This window comes from Mobula birostris, chromosome 10 (genome assembly GCF_030028105.1).
Source record: "Mobula birostris isolate sMobBir1 chromosome 10, sMobBir1.hap1, whole genome shotgun sequence".
In the NCBI taxonomy this organism is placed as follows: Eukaryota; Metazoa; Chordata; class Chondrichthyes; order Myliobatiformes; family Myliobatidae; genus Mobula; species Mobula birostris.
Window position 1 is genome coordinate 118,227,044 of NC_092379.1, and position 18,477 is coordinate 118,245,520.

Sequence of the window (18,477 nt, forward strand, 5' to 3'; positions counted from 1 at the left end):
TCCAAAAATTATCTAATGATTTTTAATTTATTGCGTTTTATTAATATATACAGTACACACATCAACTGTACATGTGTGAATATGTACAGAATAATTCCACCGCGGATAGAACCATCTTCATTGTGACGAGCAGTTAAAGTAACCACAAGCATAATATCTTTTAAACTTCTCTTTGAGGGAATACCCTTCAAAAATTTGCAGATGATTGGAGATTTGTCTCAAAACTGCCGAGAGCATCAGCAGCTGTAGTATTGCCATTACTGTTGACATTTTTATTTGATTAGTACTGTAACGAAAACATTACATCAGCGATTTGATTGACAATCTAAAATATCTAAAGATTTGCACCATGCATTTGTATTAGTAGAAAATATTGGAATGTGGTTACTCTCAGCAAAATATCTTGGGGCATGATTTCATGCAGTTTTGTTTTGTACTAGTTGTAACAAAACTACTTATTCTTACAGTCCATTAATCTGCTGTAAATCCATATAAATGTAAAACGTGACACTGAAATTGAATAAAAATTGTGCCGCGGGCAGTTCTTACTCCTCATTCCTAATAAATAAGATGGTCAGAAAGATTGAAATAACACAATAGCTGGTGTTCCAATAATCAGATAAAAACTCCGCGTACCCCATACGGTAGAGATGCTCATTCACAGCCTAACAAATCTAAATATTTGGGTTTCATTTAAAACGTGACCGGTTTTCATTAAAACGCTCTTGCTCAAATTGGGGAATTTTAGTTTGCAATTAGTTGTACACGGAATATATATTGTTTTAAATGCATTTTCTCACGTTGAGAAAGCTTGTGTACTTAACCGACCAGAATAATCAGCAAACAGTCGTCGTTCGCACTTGTGCCGAACGCGTACAAACGTCCCCTCCCCTCTCCCTCAGTTGTTCCAATGATGTACAGTTGGTGGTGTTCAGCACAGTAGCACAGGAACGCATCTGCAGCGGAACGGCTGTGGGGGGCACGTGGTGTACAGCCGGTGGTGTTTGCGCGGTGGAGGTGGGTCAGTGGGAGGCGGTGCGGCGGAGAAGCCGGTTCGATTGCGGGGCACAGTTTGGGCAATATGGCGGCGGACGGATGGAAATACTGATGACTGTCAGAAAAATCGCCTCGATTTGTACGATGGTGAGTGTGGGTGGCTCTCTCTCCCCCCCTCCCTTCTTCCCTCTCTGCAACCTTCTCCCATATCTCGGCTCAAGGCCGACGGACTGAGCTTCGGAGAAATAGTGGAGATTCCCCACCCAGTCGAAGCTTGCAGTCCCCCCAATCCCGGGAGCAGAAACAAGCCCGCAGATAACTTTAAACAAAATAATCCGCAAGAAAACGATCGATAAGGATAAGCAGCTGTGTCTGATCTGCTGCAATAACGGGTCTATGTTTGAAACATCGCCCAATTCTGGGTTGTTGCAATTCTCTTGTAAAAGATAGCACTATTACGTGTATTTCTGTGTATTTTGTTCCAATTTCAAATGGGGTTGTGTTTTTATTGTTAATAGCTTCTGCTCTTTATATCAGGTGCTTGTACAGAATTGAGAATATTGGTTTGTGGGTTGAATCTTCCAGTCATCTTGCATTTGTTTATTGAAGAAAAAATGCCACTCCTCCCTTTTTTGTTTAATTGCTTAAAGACATATATTCTTAATCTAGTGGGAAAATAGTCATAATGAATTAATGTTAATTAGATTATTTGACTATTCTGGAATATTGGAGCACAATACTATAGGATTTAAAATGAATGTCCATTTGTTTAATTGGCATACTGTACATTTCTAAGACAATGCAGAGATGATAGGAGTGCAAGTTCTGAGAATAGATATTTGACAACTTGAACGTACATCTTTCAACTTATAAATACATCATCTTCACATATCTTCCCATTTTAGAAGGATAAGAGGGGATCTGATTGAAACATACAAGATTATTAAGGGATTGGACACACTAGAGGCAGGAAACATGTTCCCGATGTTCGGGGAGTCCAGAACCAGAGGCCACAGTTTAAGAATAAGGGGTAGACTATTTAGAACGGAGTTGAGGAAAAACCTTTTCACACAGAGGGTTGTGGTTCTGTGGAATGCTCTGCCTCAGAAGGCAGTGGAGGCCAGTTTGCTGGATTCTTTCAAGAAAGAGTTAGGTAGAGCTCTTAAAGATAATGGAGTGAAGGGATATGGGGAGAAGGCAGAAAAAAGGTACTGGTTGTGGATAATCAGCCATGATCGCAGTGAATGGCGGTGCCGGTTCGAAGGGCTGAATGGCCTACTCCTACATCTATTGTCTATTGTCTATTAACTAGAAGGTGAGCTGTTTCTTTCCTGTCCAACAATTAGTTAGACAAAAGTCTATTATTGCCACAGCATCTGTTTCACATTTACATTATAGAAGAGGCCTACCTGTTCTAGAATCACATTTGTTATTGCAATTTGTTTTGTACCTGGGATTAATGCTTGGGCTGCAGATACCACTTTGGCATTAGCTTAGTTCTGGTTTATTTCTAAACAAAAGGAGAATAAATCCATTTCATATTCATGCTTGTTTATGTAATTTTGTATCTTCAAGAACACCCAGACTGTAAAGCAAAAGTATATTACATTTTAAAATAAAGTTTAAAAATATTTTCCACTCAAGTAATTAGAATTCATTCAATATAATAAATTGGAATAATTGGGTCACTAGAATCTTTCAACTGAAAGAACCCAATATAAGTTCTTAACTTTCTGATTTGAGTGCTTTGAGTTGATTCTAGACATAATAGTGAAATAAAAATGGAAAAAATGCAAACATCTGTAAACTATACAGAAAATCTAATGTCAGAACTGAGAAAATTTTTAAATCACATAATTTTTTGATTGCAAGGGAGAGATGGAGAACGAAAGGAATGCCTATGATAGGGTTAGAGACCAAAAGGGATAGAATATCACTTAGCTGTTTTGTCAATGACCTTCCTTCCATCTTCAGGTCAGAAGTAGAGATGTGCGGTCATTAGTGGGGGTCGGGGGGGAGTATCGTTTCATTTACAACTCTGTAAATGAAACAGTTCCTGCTTGCATGCAGCAAAAACTAGAAAACATTGAGTCCTGGGCTAATAAGTGGCAAGTTGCATCCGTACCTTAGAAATGTCAAGCAATGACCATCTTTGACAAGAGAGAGCCTAACAAGCTATCCCTTGTCATTTTCATCATTTGAGTTCACCATTGCCAACATAGTGGGGTCAGCTTTGCCGGAAACTCGACTAAACAGCCTCAAAAATACAAGGCTTATGTAACCATTGAGTATCAATGATTGCTATGACCATTCTCTGAGGATGAGACTGTTGTATTTAGAGTGCACTGACCCATGTGATGTATCCACATGTGGATACTTGACTGCAACATTTGTGATAGCGGGGGAGCAATTCATAAATACGATAAAGTCTGCAGATGCTGGAAATCCAAAGTAACACACCCAAAATACAGGAGGAACTCAGCAGGTCAGGTGGCATCTATGGAAATGGACAAACAGTCAATGTTTCAGGCCAAGACCCTTCTTCAGAACTAGAAAGGAAGGGGGAAGGTGCCTGAATAAAAAGTGTAGGAGGGGAAGGAGGATGGACACTGGAAAGGAAGGTGAATCTGGCTTCTCCTGTCACCTTCCAGCTATCCTCCTTCCCCTAACCCTCTCGGCCCTACCTTTTTATTCTGGCACCTTCTCTCTTTCTTTCCAGTTCTGGTCTTGGCCCAAAATGTCGATTGTTTGTTCATTTCCATGGATGCCTGGCCTGGTAGTGGAGGATTATGTCACTATCTCCTCTGACTTTCGCATTAAAAATAGAATTCAGTTGCCTGACTCTGTTTTATCTGCCTGCTGTTTGCATTTCATCTGACACGACCCAACTTCTCACCACCAACTACTTACAACCTGTAAGGAGTTTTCACATTCTCCTTGTGAACCCATGGGTTTTCTTTGGGTATTCTGGTTTCCTCCCATATCTTAAAAAGTGAGGATCAGTAGTTAATTGTCCACTGTGAATTGTGATAGAATTCAAGGGGAATTGATGAGAGTACATGAAGAATAAAATGGGATTAGTGGAAATGGGTGCTTAATGGTTGGCAAGAACTCAGTGGACCAAAGGACCTGTTTCTGTAATATTTTTCTATGCAATTCTATGCCATTCACGTCAGCCCTCAGGGCTGTTTAGCCCAACCAAGGGGATTTCTGTTCTCAGTTGTTCCATTTTCCTTTTATATAAAAAAGGCAGCACAGTGGAACTGCTGCCTCAGAGTGCCAGAGACCTATTCAGTCCCGATGTTGGGTGCTCTCTGTGTGGAGTTTGCACGTTCTTCCTATTACTGTGTGTGTTTCCTACCTCATCCCAACGACGTGCTGGTCTTCAGGTGAATGAGCAACTGCAAATTGCTGCAGTGTGCAGCTGAATGATAGAGCCTGGGAGGAATTTCAGGGGAAGGTGGCAAGAATGAAGCTAGAATGTGTGTAGGTGTAATGTTAATGGTCACTGAGGACTCAGTGTGCTGAAGGGCCTGTTTCCATGTTGTATATCTCTGTTTCTGTGGCTGTAAGAAGCAGGAGGGCAATTGAGAGTTCCTGGGATAGCCCTAGAGGTTTTCTACCATCTACAAGGTGCAAGTCAGTAATTAGATAGAATGTTCGAAGTATGTATACTACATACAACCTTCTGGCTGCCTATAAGGAGATGAATCTCAAGGTTGTATATAGATACACACAGTATTTTAATAATAAATGTACTTTGAATGGTAGTATTTTTAGTTCAGGACATTTTTTCAGAACTGACCTGTTCTGATGCAACTGGAAAGGCTGGTTATCTAAGATTGTCAAAAGCAACGTTAAGGTCGTTGGGCTGCAATGGGCCAGATTAGAAGACGAGATGCTGCACCTTGAACTTACTTCATTAGACAGGCCTTATCTTAATCAGACGGGAATTAAGCGACAGGCAACTGGAAGTTTATGGTCTCTCTTGCAGGATGAAAGGAAGTGTCCTGCAAAGCTTCATTTCTTGTACTTCCACTGTCACTTAATCTCCTCCCACCTAGAACAAAGAAAAGGTCTCCATGACCTCATCTTTCATTGAAACTCAACAGAACATCTTCCTTCATTTCTGCTGTATTCACCAGATCATCTTCTGTGAGTTTTGCCACCTTTAGAATTATGTCAGTAGCAGAGATGTATTCCCTTTTCTCATTTCGGCATTCTGAAAAGACCTTGCCCTCCATTTTGCTCTGCCATGTTCACTAACATCTATTCCCTTTCTGCATCCAGGGACTCAAAATTCCTTCCAGATGAAGCAGCTCCCCAAACTTTATATAACAAATAACAAAAAAAACCCAAAAATAACCAAAAATGGTTATTTCCAGCCTAGCACCCTGCATTTGATAGAGCAGACATCCTGCTTCGGGTTTGATTCGAAGAAGGAGTCTGAGTGGGAGTGCCGAGAAAGACATTTTTGAAATTTTCATTATTTTTTTTTCTCCAACGGCGTTCTGAGAGGCGGGACTGCGCAGGCGTGTGACGTCGGGCTGTGCAGCGCAGCAGATTTAAAAGGAACAGAGCCTCATAGAGCGGGCAGCGTAGTTTGCGGGCTGCGGAGTGAGCCGGGAGCAGAGTGAAGGCTGAAGGGCTTCAGCTCAACGGGCTTAGGCGGAAACAGGCGAGGAAGGTTTGGCATTCATTTTCCATTGTTATTTGAGGAGAGGGGCAGTATGAGTGTGAGGGCAGTTTGCTGTCCTCGGTGTTGGATGTGGGAGGCCCTGGCGTCTCCAAACCTCCCGGACGTCTACATCTGCGCCAAGTGCATCGAGATGCAGCTCCTAAGGGACCGCGTTACGGAACTGGAGCTGCAGCTCGATGACCTTCGTCTGGTCAGGGAGAGTGAGGAGGTGATAGAGAGGAGTTGCAGGCAGGTGGTCACGCCGGGGCCACGGGAGGCAGACAAGTGGGTCACGGTTAGGAGGGGGAAGGGGAAAGGTCAGGTAATAGGGAGTACCCTGGTGGCTGTGCCCCTTAACAACAGGTACTTCTGTTTGAGTACTGTTGGGGGGGACAGCTTACCCGGGGGAAGCGACAGTGGCCGTGCCTCCGGCACAGAGTCCGGCCCTGTAGCTCAGAAGGGTAGGGCAAGGAAGAGGAGAGCAGTTGTGATAGGGGACTCGATAGTAAGGGGGTCAGATAGGCGATTCTGTGGACGCAGTCCAGAGACCCGGATGGTAGTTTGCCTCCCTGGTGCCAGGGTCCGGGATATTTCTGATCGTGTCCAAGATATCCTGAAGTGGGAGGGTGAGGAGCCAGAGGTCGTGGTACATATAGGTACCAATGTCATAGGTAGGAAAAGGGATGAGGTCCTGAAAGGAGAATATAGGGAGCTAGGAAGGGAGATGAGAAAAAGGACCGCAAAGGTAGTAATCTCGGGATTACTGCCTGTGCCACGCGACAGTGAGAGTAGGAATGCGATGAGGTGGAGGATAAATGCGTGGCTGAGGGATTGGAGCAGGGGGCAGGGATTCAAGTTTTTGGATCATTGGGACCTCTTTTGGCGCAGGCGTGACCTGTACAAAAAGGACGGGTTGCACTTGAATCCTAGGGGGACCAATATCCTGGCAGGGAGATTAGCGGGGGCTACTGAGGTGACTTTAAACTAGAATGGTTGGGGGGTGGGAATCAAATTAAAGAGGCTAGGCGTGAGAAGGTTAGTTCACTACAGGGGGATGGGAACCAGTGCAGAGAGACAGAGGGGTGTAAAGTGAGGGTAGAAACAAAAAGTACTATGGAGAAAAGTAAAAGTGGCAGGCCGACAAATCCAGGGCAAGCATTAAAAAGGGCCACTTTTCAGCATAATTGTATAAGGGCTAAGAGAGTTGTAAAAGAACGCCTGAAGGCTTTGTGTGTCAATGCAAGGAGCATTCGTAATAAGGTGGATGAATTGAAAGTGCAGATTGTTATTAATGATTATGATATAGTTGGGATCACAGAGACATGGCTCCAGGGTGACCAGGGATGGGAGCTCAACGTTCAGGGATATTCAATATTCAGGAGGGATAGACATGAAGGAAGGGGAGGTGGGGTGGCGTTGCTGGTTAAAGAAGAGATTAACGCAATAGAAAGGAAGGACATAAGCCGGGAAGATGTGGAATCGATATGGGTAGAGCTGCGTAACACTAAGGGGCAGAAGACGCTGGTGGGAGTTGTGTACAGGCCACCTAACAGTAGTAGTGAGGTCGGAGATGGTATTAAACAGGAAATTAGAAATGTGTGCAATAAAGGAACAGCAGTTATAATGGGTGACTTCAATCTACATGTAGATTGGGTGAACCAAATTGGTAAAGGTGCTGAGGAAGAGGATTTCTTGGAATGTATGCGGGATGGTTTTTTGAACCAACATGTCGAGGAACCAACTAGAGAGCAGGCTATTCTGGACTGGGTTTTGAGCAATGAGGAAGGGTTAATTAGCAATCTTGTCGTGAGAGGCCCCTTGGGTAAGGGTGACCATAATATGGTGGAATTCTTCATTAAGATGGAGAGTGACATAGTTAATTCAGAAACAAAGGTTCTGAACTTAAAGAGGGGTAACTTTGAAGGTATGAGACGTGAATTAGCTAAGATAGACTGGCAAATGACACTTAAAGGATTGACGGTGGATATGCAATGGCAAGCATTTAAAGGTTGCATGGATGAACTACAACAATTGTTCATCCCAGTTTGGCAAAAGAATAAATCAAGGAAGGTAGTGCACCCGTGGCTGACAAGAGAAATTAGGAATAGTATCAATTCCAAAGAAGAAGCATACAAATTAGCCAGAGAAAGTGGCTCACCTGAGGACTGGGAGAAATTCAGAGTTCAGCAGAGGAGGACAAAGGGCTTAATTAGGAAGGGGAAAAAAGATTATGAGAGAAAACTGGCAGGAAACATAAAAACGGACTGTAAAAGCTTTTATAGATATGTAAAAAGGAAAAGACTGGTAAAGACAAATGTAGGTCCCCTGCAGACAGAAACAGGTGAATTGATTATGGGGAGCAAGGACATGGCAGACCAATTGAATAATTACTTTGGTTCTGTCTTCACTAAGGAGGACATAAATAATCTTCCAGAAATAGTAGGGGACAGAGGGTCCAGTGAGATGGAGGAACTGAGCGAAATACATGTTAGTAGGGAAGTGGTGTTAGGTAAGTTGAAGGGATTAAAGGCAGATAAATCCCCAGGGCCAGATGGTCTGCATCCCAGGGTGCTTAAGGAAGTAGCCCAAGAAATAGTGGATGCATTAGTGATAATTTTTCAAAACTCGTTAGATTCTGGACTAGTTCCTGAGGATTGGAGGGTGGCTAATGTAACTCCACTTTTTAAAAAAGGAGGGAGAGAGAAACCGGGGAATTATAGACCGGTTAGCCTAACCTCGGTGGTGGGGAAACTGCTGGAGTCAGTTATCAAGGATGTGATAACAGCACATTTGGAAAGCGGTGAAATGATCGGACAAAGTCAGCATGGATTTGTGAAAGGAAAATCATGTCTGACGAATCTCATAGAATCTTTTGAGGATGTAACTAGTAGAGTGGATAGGGGAGAACCAGTGGATGTGGTATATTTGGATTTTCAGAAGGCTTTTGACAAGGTCCCACACAGGAGATTAGTGTGCAAACTTAAAGCACACGGTATTGGGGGTAAGGTATTGGTGTGGGTGGAGAGTTGGTTAGCAGACAGGAAGCAAAGAGTGGGAATAAACGGGACCTTTTCAGAATGGCAGGCGGTGACTAGTGGGGTACCGCAAGGCTCAGTGCTGGGACCCCAGTTGTTTACAATATATATTAATGACTTGGATGAGGGAATTAAATGCAGCACCTCCAAGTTTGCGAATGACACGAAGCTGGGTGGCAGTGTTAGCTGTGAGGAGGATGCTAAGAGGATGCAGGGTGACTTGGATAGGTTGGGTGAGTGGGCAAATTCATGGCAGATGCAATTTAATGTGGATAAATGTGAAGTTATCCACTTTGGTGGCAAAAATAGGAAAACAGATTATTATCTGAATGGTGGCCGATTAGGAAAAGGGGAGGTGCAACGAGACCTGGGTGTCATTATACACCAGTCATTGAAAGTGGGCATGCAGGTACAGCAGGCGGTGAAAAAGGCGAATGGTATGCTGGCATTTATAGCGAGAGGATTCGAAACAGGAGCAGGGAGGTACTACTGCAGTTGTACAAGGCCTTGGTGAGACCACACCTGGAGTATTGTGTGCAGTTTTGGTCCCCTAATCTGAGGAAAGACATCCTTGCTGTAGAGGGAGTGCAAAGAAGGTTCACCAGATTGATTCCTGGGATGGCAGGACTTTCATATGAAGAAAGACTGGATGAACTGGGCTTGTACTTGTTGGAATTTAGAAGATTGAGGGGGGATCTGATTGAAACGTATAAAATCCTAAAGGGATTGGACAGGCTAGATGCAGGAAGATTGTTCCCGATGTTGGGGAAGTCCAGAACGAGGGGTCACAGTTTGAGGATAGAGGGGAAGCCTTTTAGGACCGAGATTAGGAAAAACTTCTTCACACAGAGAGTGGTGAATCTGTGGAATTCTCTGCCACAGGAAACAGTTGAGGCCAGTTCATTGGCTATATTTAAGAGGGAGTTAGATATTGCCCTTGTGGCTACGGGGGTCAGGGGGTATGGAGGGAAGGCTGGGGCGGGGTTCTGAGTTGGATGATCAGCCATGATCATAATAAATGGCGGTGCAGGCTCGAAGGACCGAATGGCCTACTCCTGCACCTATTTTCTATGTTTCTATGTTTCTATGATGCAGTCTCCTTGGGATTGGAAAAACCTTTTACAGACTGGGCAAACACCTTCTTTCAGTCTGCATGGGTTACCCTATTTTTGCGTGTCACATTAATTTTCTGACATACACCTCCCACCACTTTCTGTGACTTCTTAGCCTCTTGCATTGTTCCATACAAGCTAAAGAACAGCATCTCATCTTTTTACGGCATGTTTTAGCCCTCAGGCCTTGGCATTGAATTTGACAGTTTCAACTGCATCAGCTTGTATCAGAACTATCCAGCTCTGATGAAAAGTTATCTCCCTGAAGCACCACCTGTTTCTTTTTCTGAGTTTGGGCAGCATGTCCCAGTAGGTGTAACCTGCATTCTTTGTTTTTATTTCAGGTTTTCTAGCATCTGCAATATTTTCCTTCTCCAGTTTGCATCTCACTTTGCCAACATCCTTTTATTTTTATTTTCTCATTATTATTATATCTACAGACAGTTCATTATATCTCCAGCAGGGGTTCCAACCTGACGTCTACAGACCTCTTGCTTAATGGTGTTGGTCCATGGCAAAAAAAAGGTTGGGAACCCCTGCTCTAGAGGAACAATTCTAAAAGGGGTACAAGAACAGAGAAATCTGTGGATATGTGTGCATAGTTCATTGAAAGTGACAGGATAACTTGAGAAAATGCTTAAAATGTAAATGTGATGCTGAGTATTATAAATAGAAGATGAATATAAGGAACCTTTACAAACCTTCATAAAACAACTGATCTGGGCACAAGCAGACTATTGTCCAATTCTGGGCTCCACACTTTAGGAAAGATATAAACGGTTTGGGGAGGATGCAGGAGAAATCTGCCATAATAATATATAATAATTACTGGGGCTTTGGTTCACATACTCCCCTCTGACTCGCCAGGGATCCATTTCCTTAACTGCCTTTTGCTCACCAAGGGCCAAGATCCTGCCACGTTCCCTTCCAACTCACCAGAGCCTCTGCTATTCGCACTTGTTTTAAATTGATCAGAACACTCCTTTTAAATTTACAGAATTCACTGGAAACATCTAAAAGAAGTGAATTTTAAAAATCAGTTTGGTATTGATGGGGATAATATCCAGGAGGAGTCCAGTGTCACTCAAGTCCCAAGTGTATCGTCAAGAGTTACGTGATTCAGGCCGAATCTTCGTGATGAGACTAGGAATGGATCAACCAGCATTCTGCTGAATATTGGAGCATGAACAAGAAGCCTTAAACCCTACTCCTGCTCCTATTTCTTATGGATCTCCTATGAGATTCCTCATAATTTTAAACCTGGATAAATAACTTCATTCATGGTAAATTTGGAAGAATGGTTAAAATTGTCAATTGACAAAGAGGAAAAATGTAAAGCAGTGGGCAGAATTTCCCCGGTGATCATGTTTGAGGCTACAATTTAGATCTAAATGTGCAATTGGAATTTCTATTGTGTTCAATAAGGACATTGATATTTTTACACTTAACAGCCCCTCCTTTAACTTTGTAATTTAGTTGTTGGTAAGCCTAAAGCTAATGTTACCAAGAGTTTTTACTGAAAAGCAAGTGAGGATTCTTCAGTCACTCTTCCCATAATTGTAATATTTGCATTGTAATGTTATTTCTGCTGTGCATCATAATGATCTGATTTTTAGATCAGTGGGTAACTTGATTATTTTGGTTTATAATCTTTACTTTGGCTTGTACCATATATTTTGTGGATATAAAAATTGTCAATAACTTTTCACATTGTTATTTTGGATGAATTTATATGCAAAACATACACACAAGAGATTCTGCAGATCCTGGAAATCCAGATCAACATACACAAAATGTTAGAGGAACTCTGCATGTTAGACAGCAACTATGGAAATGAATAAACAGTAGACATTTCAAAGAAGTCCTGAAGAAGGGTCTTTGCCCAAAACGTCGACTTTATTCATTTCCATAGTTGCTGCCTGACCTCCTGCACTTCTCCAGCACTTTGTGTGTGTTACAAAACATATTGTAACATCGACTGTAAGAAAATTAATTTCAACCTTATAAAATTTGTGCGTAGTCTCTTGCTGTAATATATATGTGCCTTACCCTGCACTACAGCAATTTTCTTGGCGATTAGTGATTGAAACAGCAACTGATTTGCAGAATGAGCTGCTGGGAAAGGTTGTTGATAATTAATTGGTATAAATAGAAACTTAGTTTTTGAAAGGAAGATTCAGGTGTTGGCCATCCTTCAGAAGAAGGATATTTGGCCAATTCCTGATCCTGAAGTATTTTGCTTCCCTATTCTCAGCTGACCAACTTAAAAAAAAACATGGAGTGTCTAATTACCATTTGTTTGTCACCATAAAGTGTCATACAATTTTTCAAAATCCATTTTTTTTCCTCTGGTAATTGTAAAAGTATAAGAATAACACTGTTTCAAGTTACTCCTGGGATTTAAAACCTGTGGAAGATTATTTTGATACATAAATTGCATTCACCCACAACATTTTACAAGGCAGAGTAGTACAATCTAATATTAGTTCTACTTTTTGTGAATCTCTTGAAGAAACTACTTTTTTCTATGTTATCAGATAACCCAACTTCAGTCTTGTTACTTGCGTAGACTGTGAAAGTTAATCTGGTGGAAAGGGCAATCACTTGACGCAACTTGTGCAATGTTCTTTTGCTGGAGAAAAAGGATGCAAGGGCAAACCAAAGAAAATAAAAAGGGTAAGCTGACGTGGAATTAGATAGTTTAGAAGTTTTCAGAATCATGCAGACCTAATGAAAAAAATCAGTGAATTTCAAAAGAGTTTGTGATAATCACCTCAGTTTATTCATCGTCAATCACATTCTTTAAAACATGATTATGCTTTAAACACACATAGTTATTAAATGGATTGTTTTGTTGAAGCAGTATCTTTTCACTTCTCTGGATTTCTGCTTGATGTTTTGATTAATATTCAGGAGTATTGAAAAATTTACTCAATTCTGCCTTCGGTCTACAGGATTACATTAATGTAAATTGGTAGAAAATGGTTGTTAAAAAAGATAGGGAGGGTCATCAGTTATTCATTCTAAGATCCAAGACTTCAAATCCTTGATCCTTCGGTTCTTCTTTCCCTCACCTACCTTCCTGCCAACCTACATTACCATAAATATTTCCCTTAATATCTCCCTTGCTTTGCCACATTGTGCGATCAGCAGGTATTCCAATAGTTTTATAGATTATTCAAGTTCTTCTTTTGAGTTTTGTCGTCATGCAAGGAAATTACCAAGAAAACCTTTCACCATTTGTGTGATCTCTTCCCCATCTCTGTTTTCTCCTGCTGACTGAAGCAGAGATAGCACATCATAAAGATGCAGATAAATCAGCAACCCAGCCTGTTTTAATGTATCTCAGTGAGGTGCCACAGAATTATACTGTTCAAGAGGAAAGAAGCAAATGAAAAGGAATGCTGAATTAAATGGGCTTCATTTCTGATTGATTTCTTTTCATCGTGGTCTTTCACATTAGATTACATTATGTTATGTTATATTTATTCTATTTCCTAGCCATCAATTCTATCCTTCACTCTGGTAACTGTAGAAAACTGAACCAGGTTATCCACAACCTTGATGTTCACACCTCAAGGATGCTTGCTTAGCCCATTGCATTACTGTCTCTACACCAATGACTGTGTGGCTAGGCACAGCTCAAACACCATTTATAAATACACCGATGACACAGCTGTTGGTAGAATCTCAGGTGATGATGAGGCGGTGTACAAGGGTGAGATAAATCAGCTAGTTGAATGTGTCACAACACCAACCTTGTTCTCAACATCAGTAAGAACAAGGAGCTGATTGTTGACTTCAGGAAGGGAGAATGGGAAAATACACACCGGTTCTCATTGAGGGGTCAACAGCTTCAAGTTTCTGGGCCCAACATATTGACGCAGTCACGAAGAAAGCATGCCACCAGCTATACTTCATTAAGAGTTTGAGGAGATTTGGTATGTTACCAAAGACTAGCAACTTTCTACTGATGTACCGTGAAGACCATTTTCACTGGTTGCACTGCGTAGTATGGAGGCTCCAGTGCACAGGATCAAGAAAAGAGCTGTGGAGACTTGTAGACTGAGCCAGCTCCATCATGATCACTGGCCTGCCCACTGTTGAGGATACTTCAGAAGGTGCTGCCTCAAGGAGATATTCATCATTCAAGATCCTCACCATCTAGGACATGCCCTTGTTTCATTACTGCCATCAAGGAGGAGGTACAGGAGCCTTAAGACCCACACTCAATGATTTAGAAACAGCTTCTTCCCCTCTGACTGAACAGAACATGAACATTTATGTATTTCTTCTAACTTACAGTTACATTTTTACATATCACACTGCACTGCTGCTGCAAAACAACAAATTTCATGACATTTGTCGGTAATAATAAACCCGATTTTGGTTCTGATATTTAATCCTGAACAGAGTTTGTGGATCTCTCATCTCCATCGTCTTCAAGATCTCCCATTTTTATCTCTGTAACATTGTCCTGTTCTAGCTTTGCTTCATTTTATCTGATCCTGATACAATCATCCATGCCATTGCTATCCCCAGACCTAACTTGCTGTTTTGCTTTCCATGAACAAGGTCAAAGCTCTGACGCCCATGACCATCAACTCCTAAATTTGCAGAAATATAAAGACTTAAGCAATGCTCAAACTTTAAAATTCTCATTCTTGTTTCCCTGTGTGGTCCCAGTGCTTCCTATCTCTGTAGTCTCATTCAACCATATAACCCTTGAGCTATCTGTACTTCTCTAATTACTCCATCGTTAAGCATAATTGCAGTACCATTGGCAGCCATGCTTTCAATTGCAATGACATAGTTAGGTTCTGGAAACCTCTTTCAGAATTGTATGACTTCAGTTATTTGCAAGTTGTTCTGAAATTTTTAGGGAAACTGATGTATGACTATAGAGAAGGGAGATCACTTTATACTTAAGTTTGATTTCAGTATTTTTATGATTACCGGGGTGGTAAACAAAGACAGCCTGGTGGAAATGATGTATTAATCTAGATTTTAGGTGCTTCCAACAATTAAGTGGAAAGGTGGACCTGCACGCATTAGAGGACTTATCCTTGAATGCATAAAATCAGTTTGTGAACCAGGTGTGTGGCTGAATCTGGGTTCGGGTAGTGTTGCAGCTGGATCAGGGGTCTGATATAAACTCCCCGGCCACTTTATAAGGTACCTCACTGAGTATATGTTCGTCGTCTTCTGCTGCTGTAGTTCATCCACTTCAAGGTTTGACATGTTGTGCATTCAGATATGCTCTTCTGCAAACTACTGTTGTAACGTGTGGTTATTTAAGTTACTGCCATCTTTTTGTTATCTAGAACTAGTCTGGCCATTCTCCTCTGAACTTTCACATTAACGAGATGTTTTCACCCACAGAACTGTTGTTCACTGCATCTTTTGTTTCTAGCACCATTCTCTGTAACCTCTGGAGATGATTGTGCATGAAAATCCCGCAAGATCAGCAGATTCTGAGATACTCAAACCACCCCAACTAGCGCCAACAGCCATTCCACAATCAAAATCACAAATCCTCATCCTGCTGTTTGTTCTGAACAATAACTTAACCTCCTGACCATGTCTCAATGCTTTTATACGTTGAGTTGCTGCCATATGATTGAGTGATTAGATCTATACATTACTGTATAGGTGTACCTAATAAAGTAGCCACTAAGTGTATTTCCAAATTCTTTTAAACTTACTGGTTTCATTTGAAATTTTATTGTACAACTGAGTAACATGTTAAAAAAGTAAATGTTTTGGGTATTAATAGAAATAATATCCAATATTCAGAAAATATGCTACGCTAGCAGTACCAAAATCCCATCGGTGCCAGAGTATCCGAGTTTTATTGCATATTGCAAACTTTGTATAAGAAGCAAGCTTACTGTCAGCTTCAGATGCAATGGGAAATCGATCAATTTCTTGTAAATTGTCTTGTTTTGCCAATATCTAGAATATTTTCTAATGTGAAAATATAGAATATCTACAAAAATGCAGAAAATGTCATTGAAACGATGAAACAAAGATGAAAATATTGCAGGAACTCAGCAGGTTGGGCAGCATCTGAGGAGGGAAAAGGACAGACCACAGTTTCTTCAGTATTTTGTTTTTTTACTCTAGATTCCAACATTTGAAGTCTCGTGTCTTCGTGAGAATGATTCTTAGCTCAAAATGGTCCAATCATTATTTTTTTCTTAAAGTATTTAATTTGAGATTTTGATTGATATGCTGTTTTGGTTGCACCAATGAGTATGGGCACGGAGGCTTTGGAAAAAGGTATATAAGAGGTTTGCCAGGTCATTGACTGATTTTAAAGGCTACGAGCTATAAGGAGAAGCTAGGCAAACTTGGGTTGTTTACTCAGGGGTCAGAGGCTGAGGGGAGATCTGGCAGAAGTTGATATAATTCTGAAAGATATAAATCTATACTTGGCATAGGTGTTGTACTGATCAGTGCCTCATTAAAGCAGTCAGCATATTCAAATACCCCGCTGACCAGAACATTCTTTCTTCTCCCTTCTTCCATCAGACAAGAGGATACAAAAAGTAGAAAGTACATAGCACCAGCCTCAAGGACAGCTTCTACCCTCCTGTTATAAGCCTATTAAATGGTTCCCTAGTGCAATGAAATGGATCTTCATGTCAGAAACTACCTTGCTCCTTAAAGTTTACGTGCACTGCTTGTTACTTGGTAACTGTTACACACAATTCTGCATTCCATGTCGGTGTATTGTTTAACGATTTGAGCTGTATAAGTAGTATGCAAGACATACTTTTCGCTGTATTCCAGTACTTACTTACCCATCGTCCCTACTGGGGCATACGCAGCCGACATCAACTCACCAGAGTCCTCTTTCCTGGGCCATTTTTCACTTCCTAGGTGAAGATTCTTCCTTTCCCAGGGATGAGGTCTTTGGAGCTTCATAGCTCTGGTTCTTTAGGGATGGGGTTGCCAGCCCCATGCACAAACCTTCTCCTTTAGCAGCCAGGCCTGGGACTGTCTGTGGCGGAGTTATGTTGGTACATGTGATGATAATAAATCAATTTCAATTCCAAATAGAGCAGACAGAATCTTTCACTGAGCATAGAAATGTTAATTGGTTTATTACTGTCATGTATACCGAGGTACAGTGAAAATTTTTTTTCCACACAGAGCATGATGGGTGCCTGGAGTAGGTTGCCAAGGGTAGTGGTGGAAGCAGATGCAACAGTGGCATTTAAAGCATTTTTATATGGTCACACGAATAGGCAGGAAATATGGATCATGTACAGACAGGCGAGATTTGGTTTATTTTGGCATCATGTTTGGCACAGTCATTCTGGACCAAAGGGTTGCGCTGTTTCATGTTCTAATATATATTTGCATGAATGAAGGAATGAGCTTGTATCTTGACATGTAAGCTATTTTAATTGCATGGTACAAGAAACAAAGGCCATAAGAATATAAATACAGAGAAATATTGATGTCTTGAGCCTTTTCACCACCATTATGTTTTTGGCAAGCTGCTGTGTTTGTGAAGTATATTCACAAAGAAGTTGGATCATGGTGTAACGACTTGACCGGTATAAACAGCGTGCATCACAGTAAATCACCTATCATCCCTTCTAGAGCATAGGCCACCAATAGCAGGTTGATATTACTGCATACAGAAGGTGAAAGAGAATTGTTAATGTCCACAAAATCCTCTAAATTCTTATTATTTGATGTTCTGAACTGGAGGGGCTTCTAAGAACATTTTTCTTAAATTTTCTTCAGGTTTTTTTCTCTTTTCCCTCATTACATGGAAGATAGCAGACAGCTTTGGGTTTATAAACAATGAATTTGAAATTTAGCTGTATACTTAATGGACTTGACTTGATAAGGAAAAAACTACATCTGGTGGGAAGCAACATTCATTTACAACCCTTATAATTTTTTTTAAAAGCCAGGTCATGAGATATTAGGACAGATGCTCTGTCAACTAGACGGTCGAAAAGGAGAGCACAGAGAAGGGGCGAATGGAAGGAATTCCAGAATTTCTTTGCTATTTGTCATTGTTGAAGTAATTAAATTCAGAATGTAGAAGCTGTTGGAATTGGACTAGCAGATGTGTCTGAGGCTGATTGGCTGCTAAGAATAAAGATGGTAGTTGAGTTGAACCTGTTACAAGTTAGGATGCAGGACATTGATATTTGGTTACCCCAAGAATAGAATGAGGGAGGACAGCCAAGAATCTATTGTAATACAAACAGAAACTATTGGGAAATCTCTGCTGGTCAGGGATCCATTTATGGGAAGAAAAACAATGGTTCAGAGTTTTGATAGAAGAATGATTTAAGCTCAATTTCTAATCTATGTATACCTCAAATGGGGTCGTTACAGAAATTCTGCAGTACCTTCAGTGTTTATGAATTAGAGTGTGGAAAACTAGTTGAGCATGTTGCTTGTTTTTCCCAGTCAGGTATCCCCAATGAACTGCATGCATAACATCTCTTACTATTAACCTACGTGCTGTCAATTACATACTGTCAGTTATATGCATTTCCCACTTATGGGTGTCCATGGAACGGAAAAAGAAAAAAATGTAGGCGTTTGTATGCTTAAGAGTTTTCTGCTTTTTGGGTTTTTTCTTTCTAGCTATTTTTGCAAGTTGTACTGTGGTCTTATTGGG

At 41.1% G+C, this 18,477-nt stretch overlaps 1 protein-coding gene across 4 annotated transcripts in view; it reads left to right on the plus strand.

Moving 5' to 3' along the window:
• Nucleotides 1–1,001: 1,001 nt before the first annotated feature.
• LOC140204271 (ubiquitin carboxyl-terminal hydrolase 12) overlaps nucleotides 1,002–18,477 on the plus strand; it is a 54,465-nt gene continuing 36,989 nt past the window's right edge. For all 4 annotated transcript variants that reach the window (XR_011887570.1, XM_072270853.1, XM_072270854.1 and 1 more), the window contains exon 1: nucleotides 1,002–1,143. Coding sequence is in view for 3 of the 4 variants with exons in the window: in XM_072270853.1 (XP_072126954.1) it covers nucleotides 1,096–1,143 (48 nt within the window). In the remaining variant the exon portion in view is untranslated. The remainder of the gene's footprint in view (nucleotides 1,144–18,477) is intronic.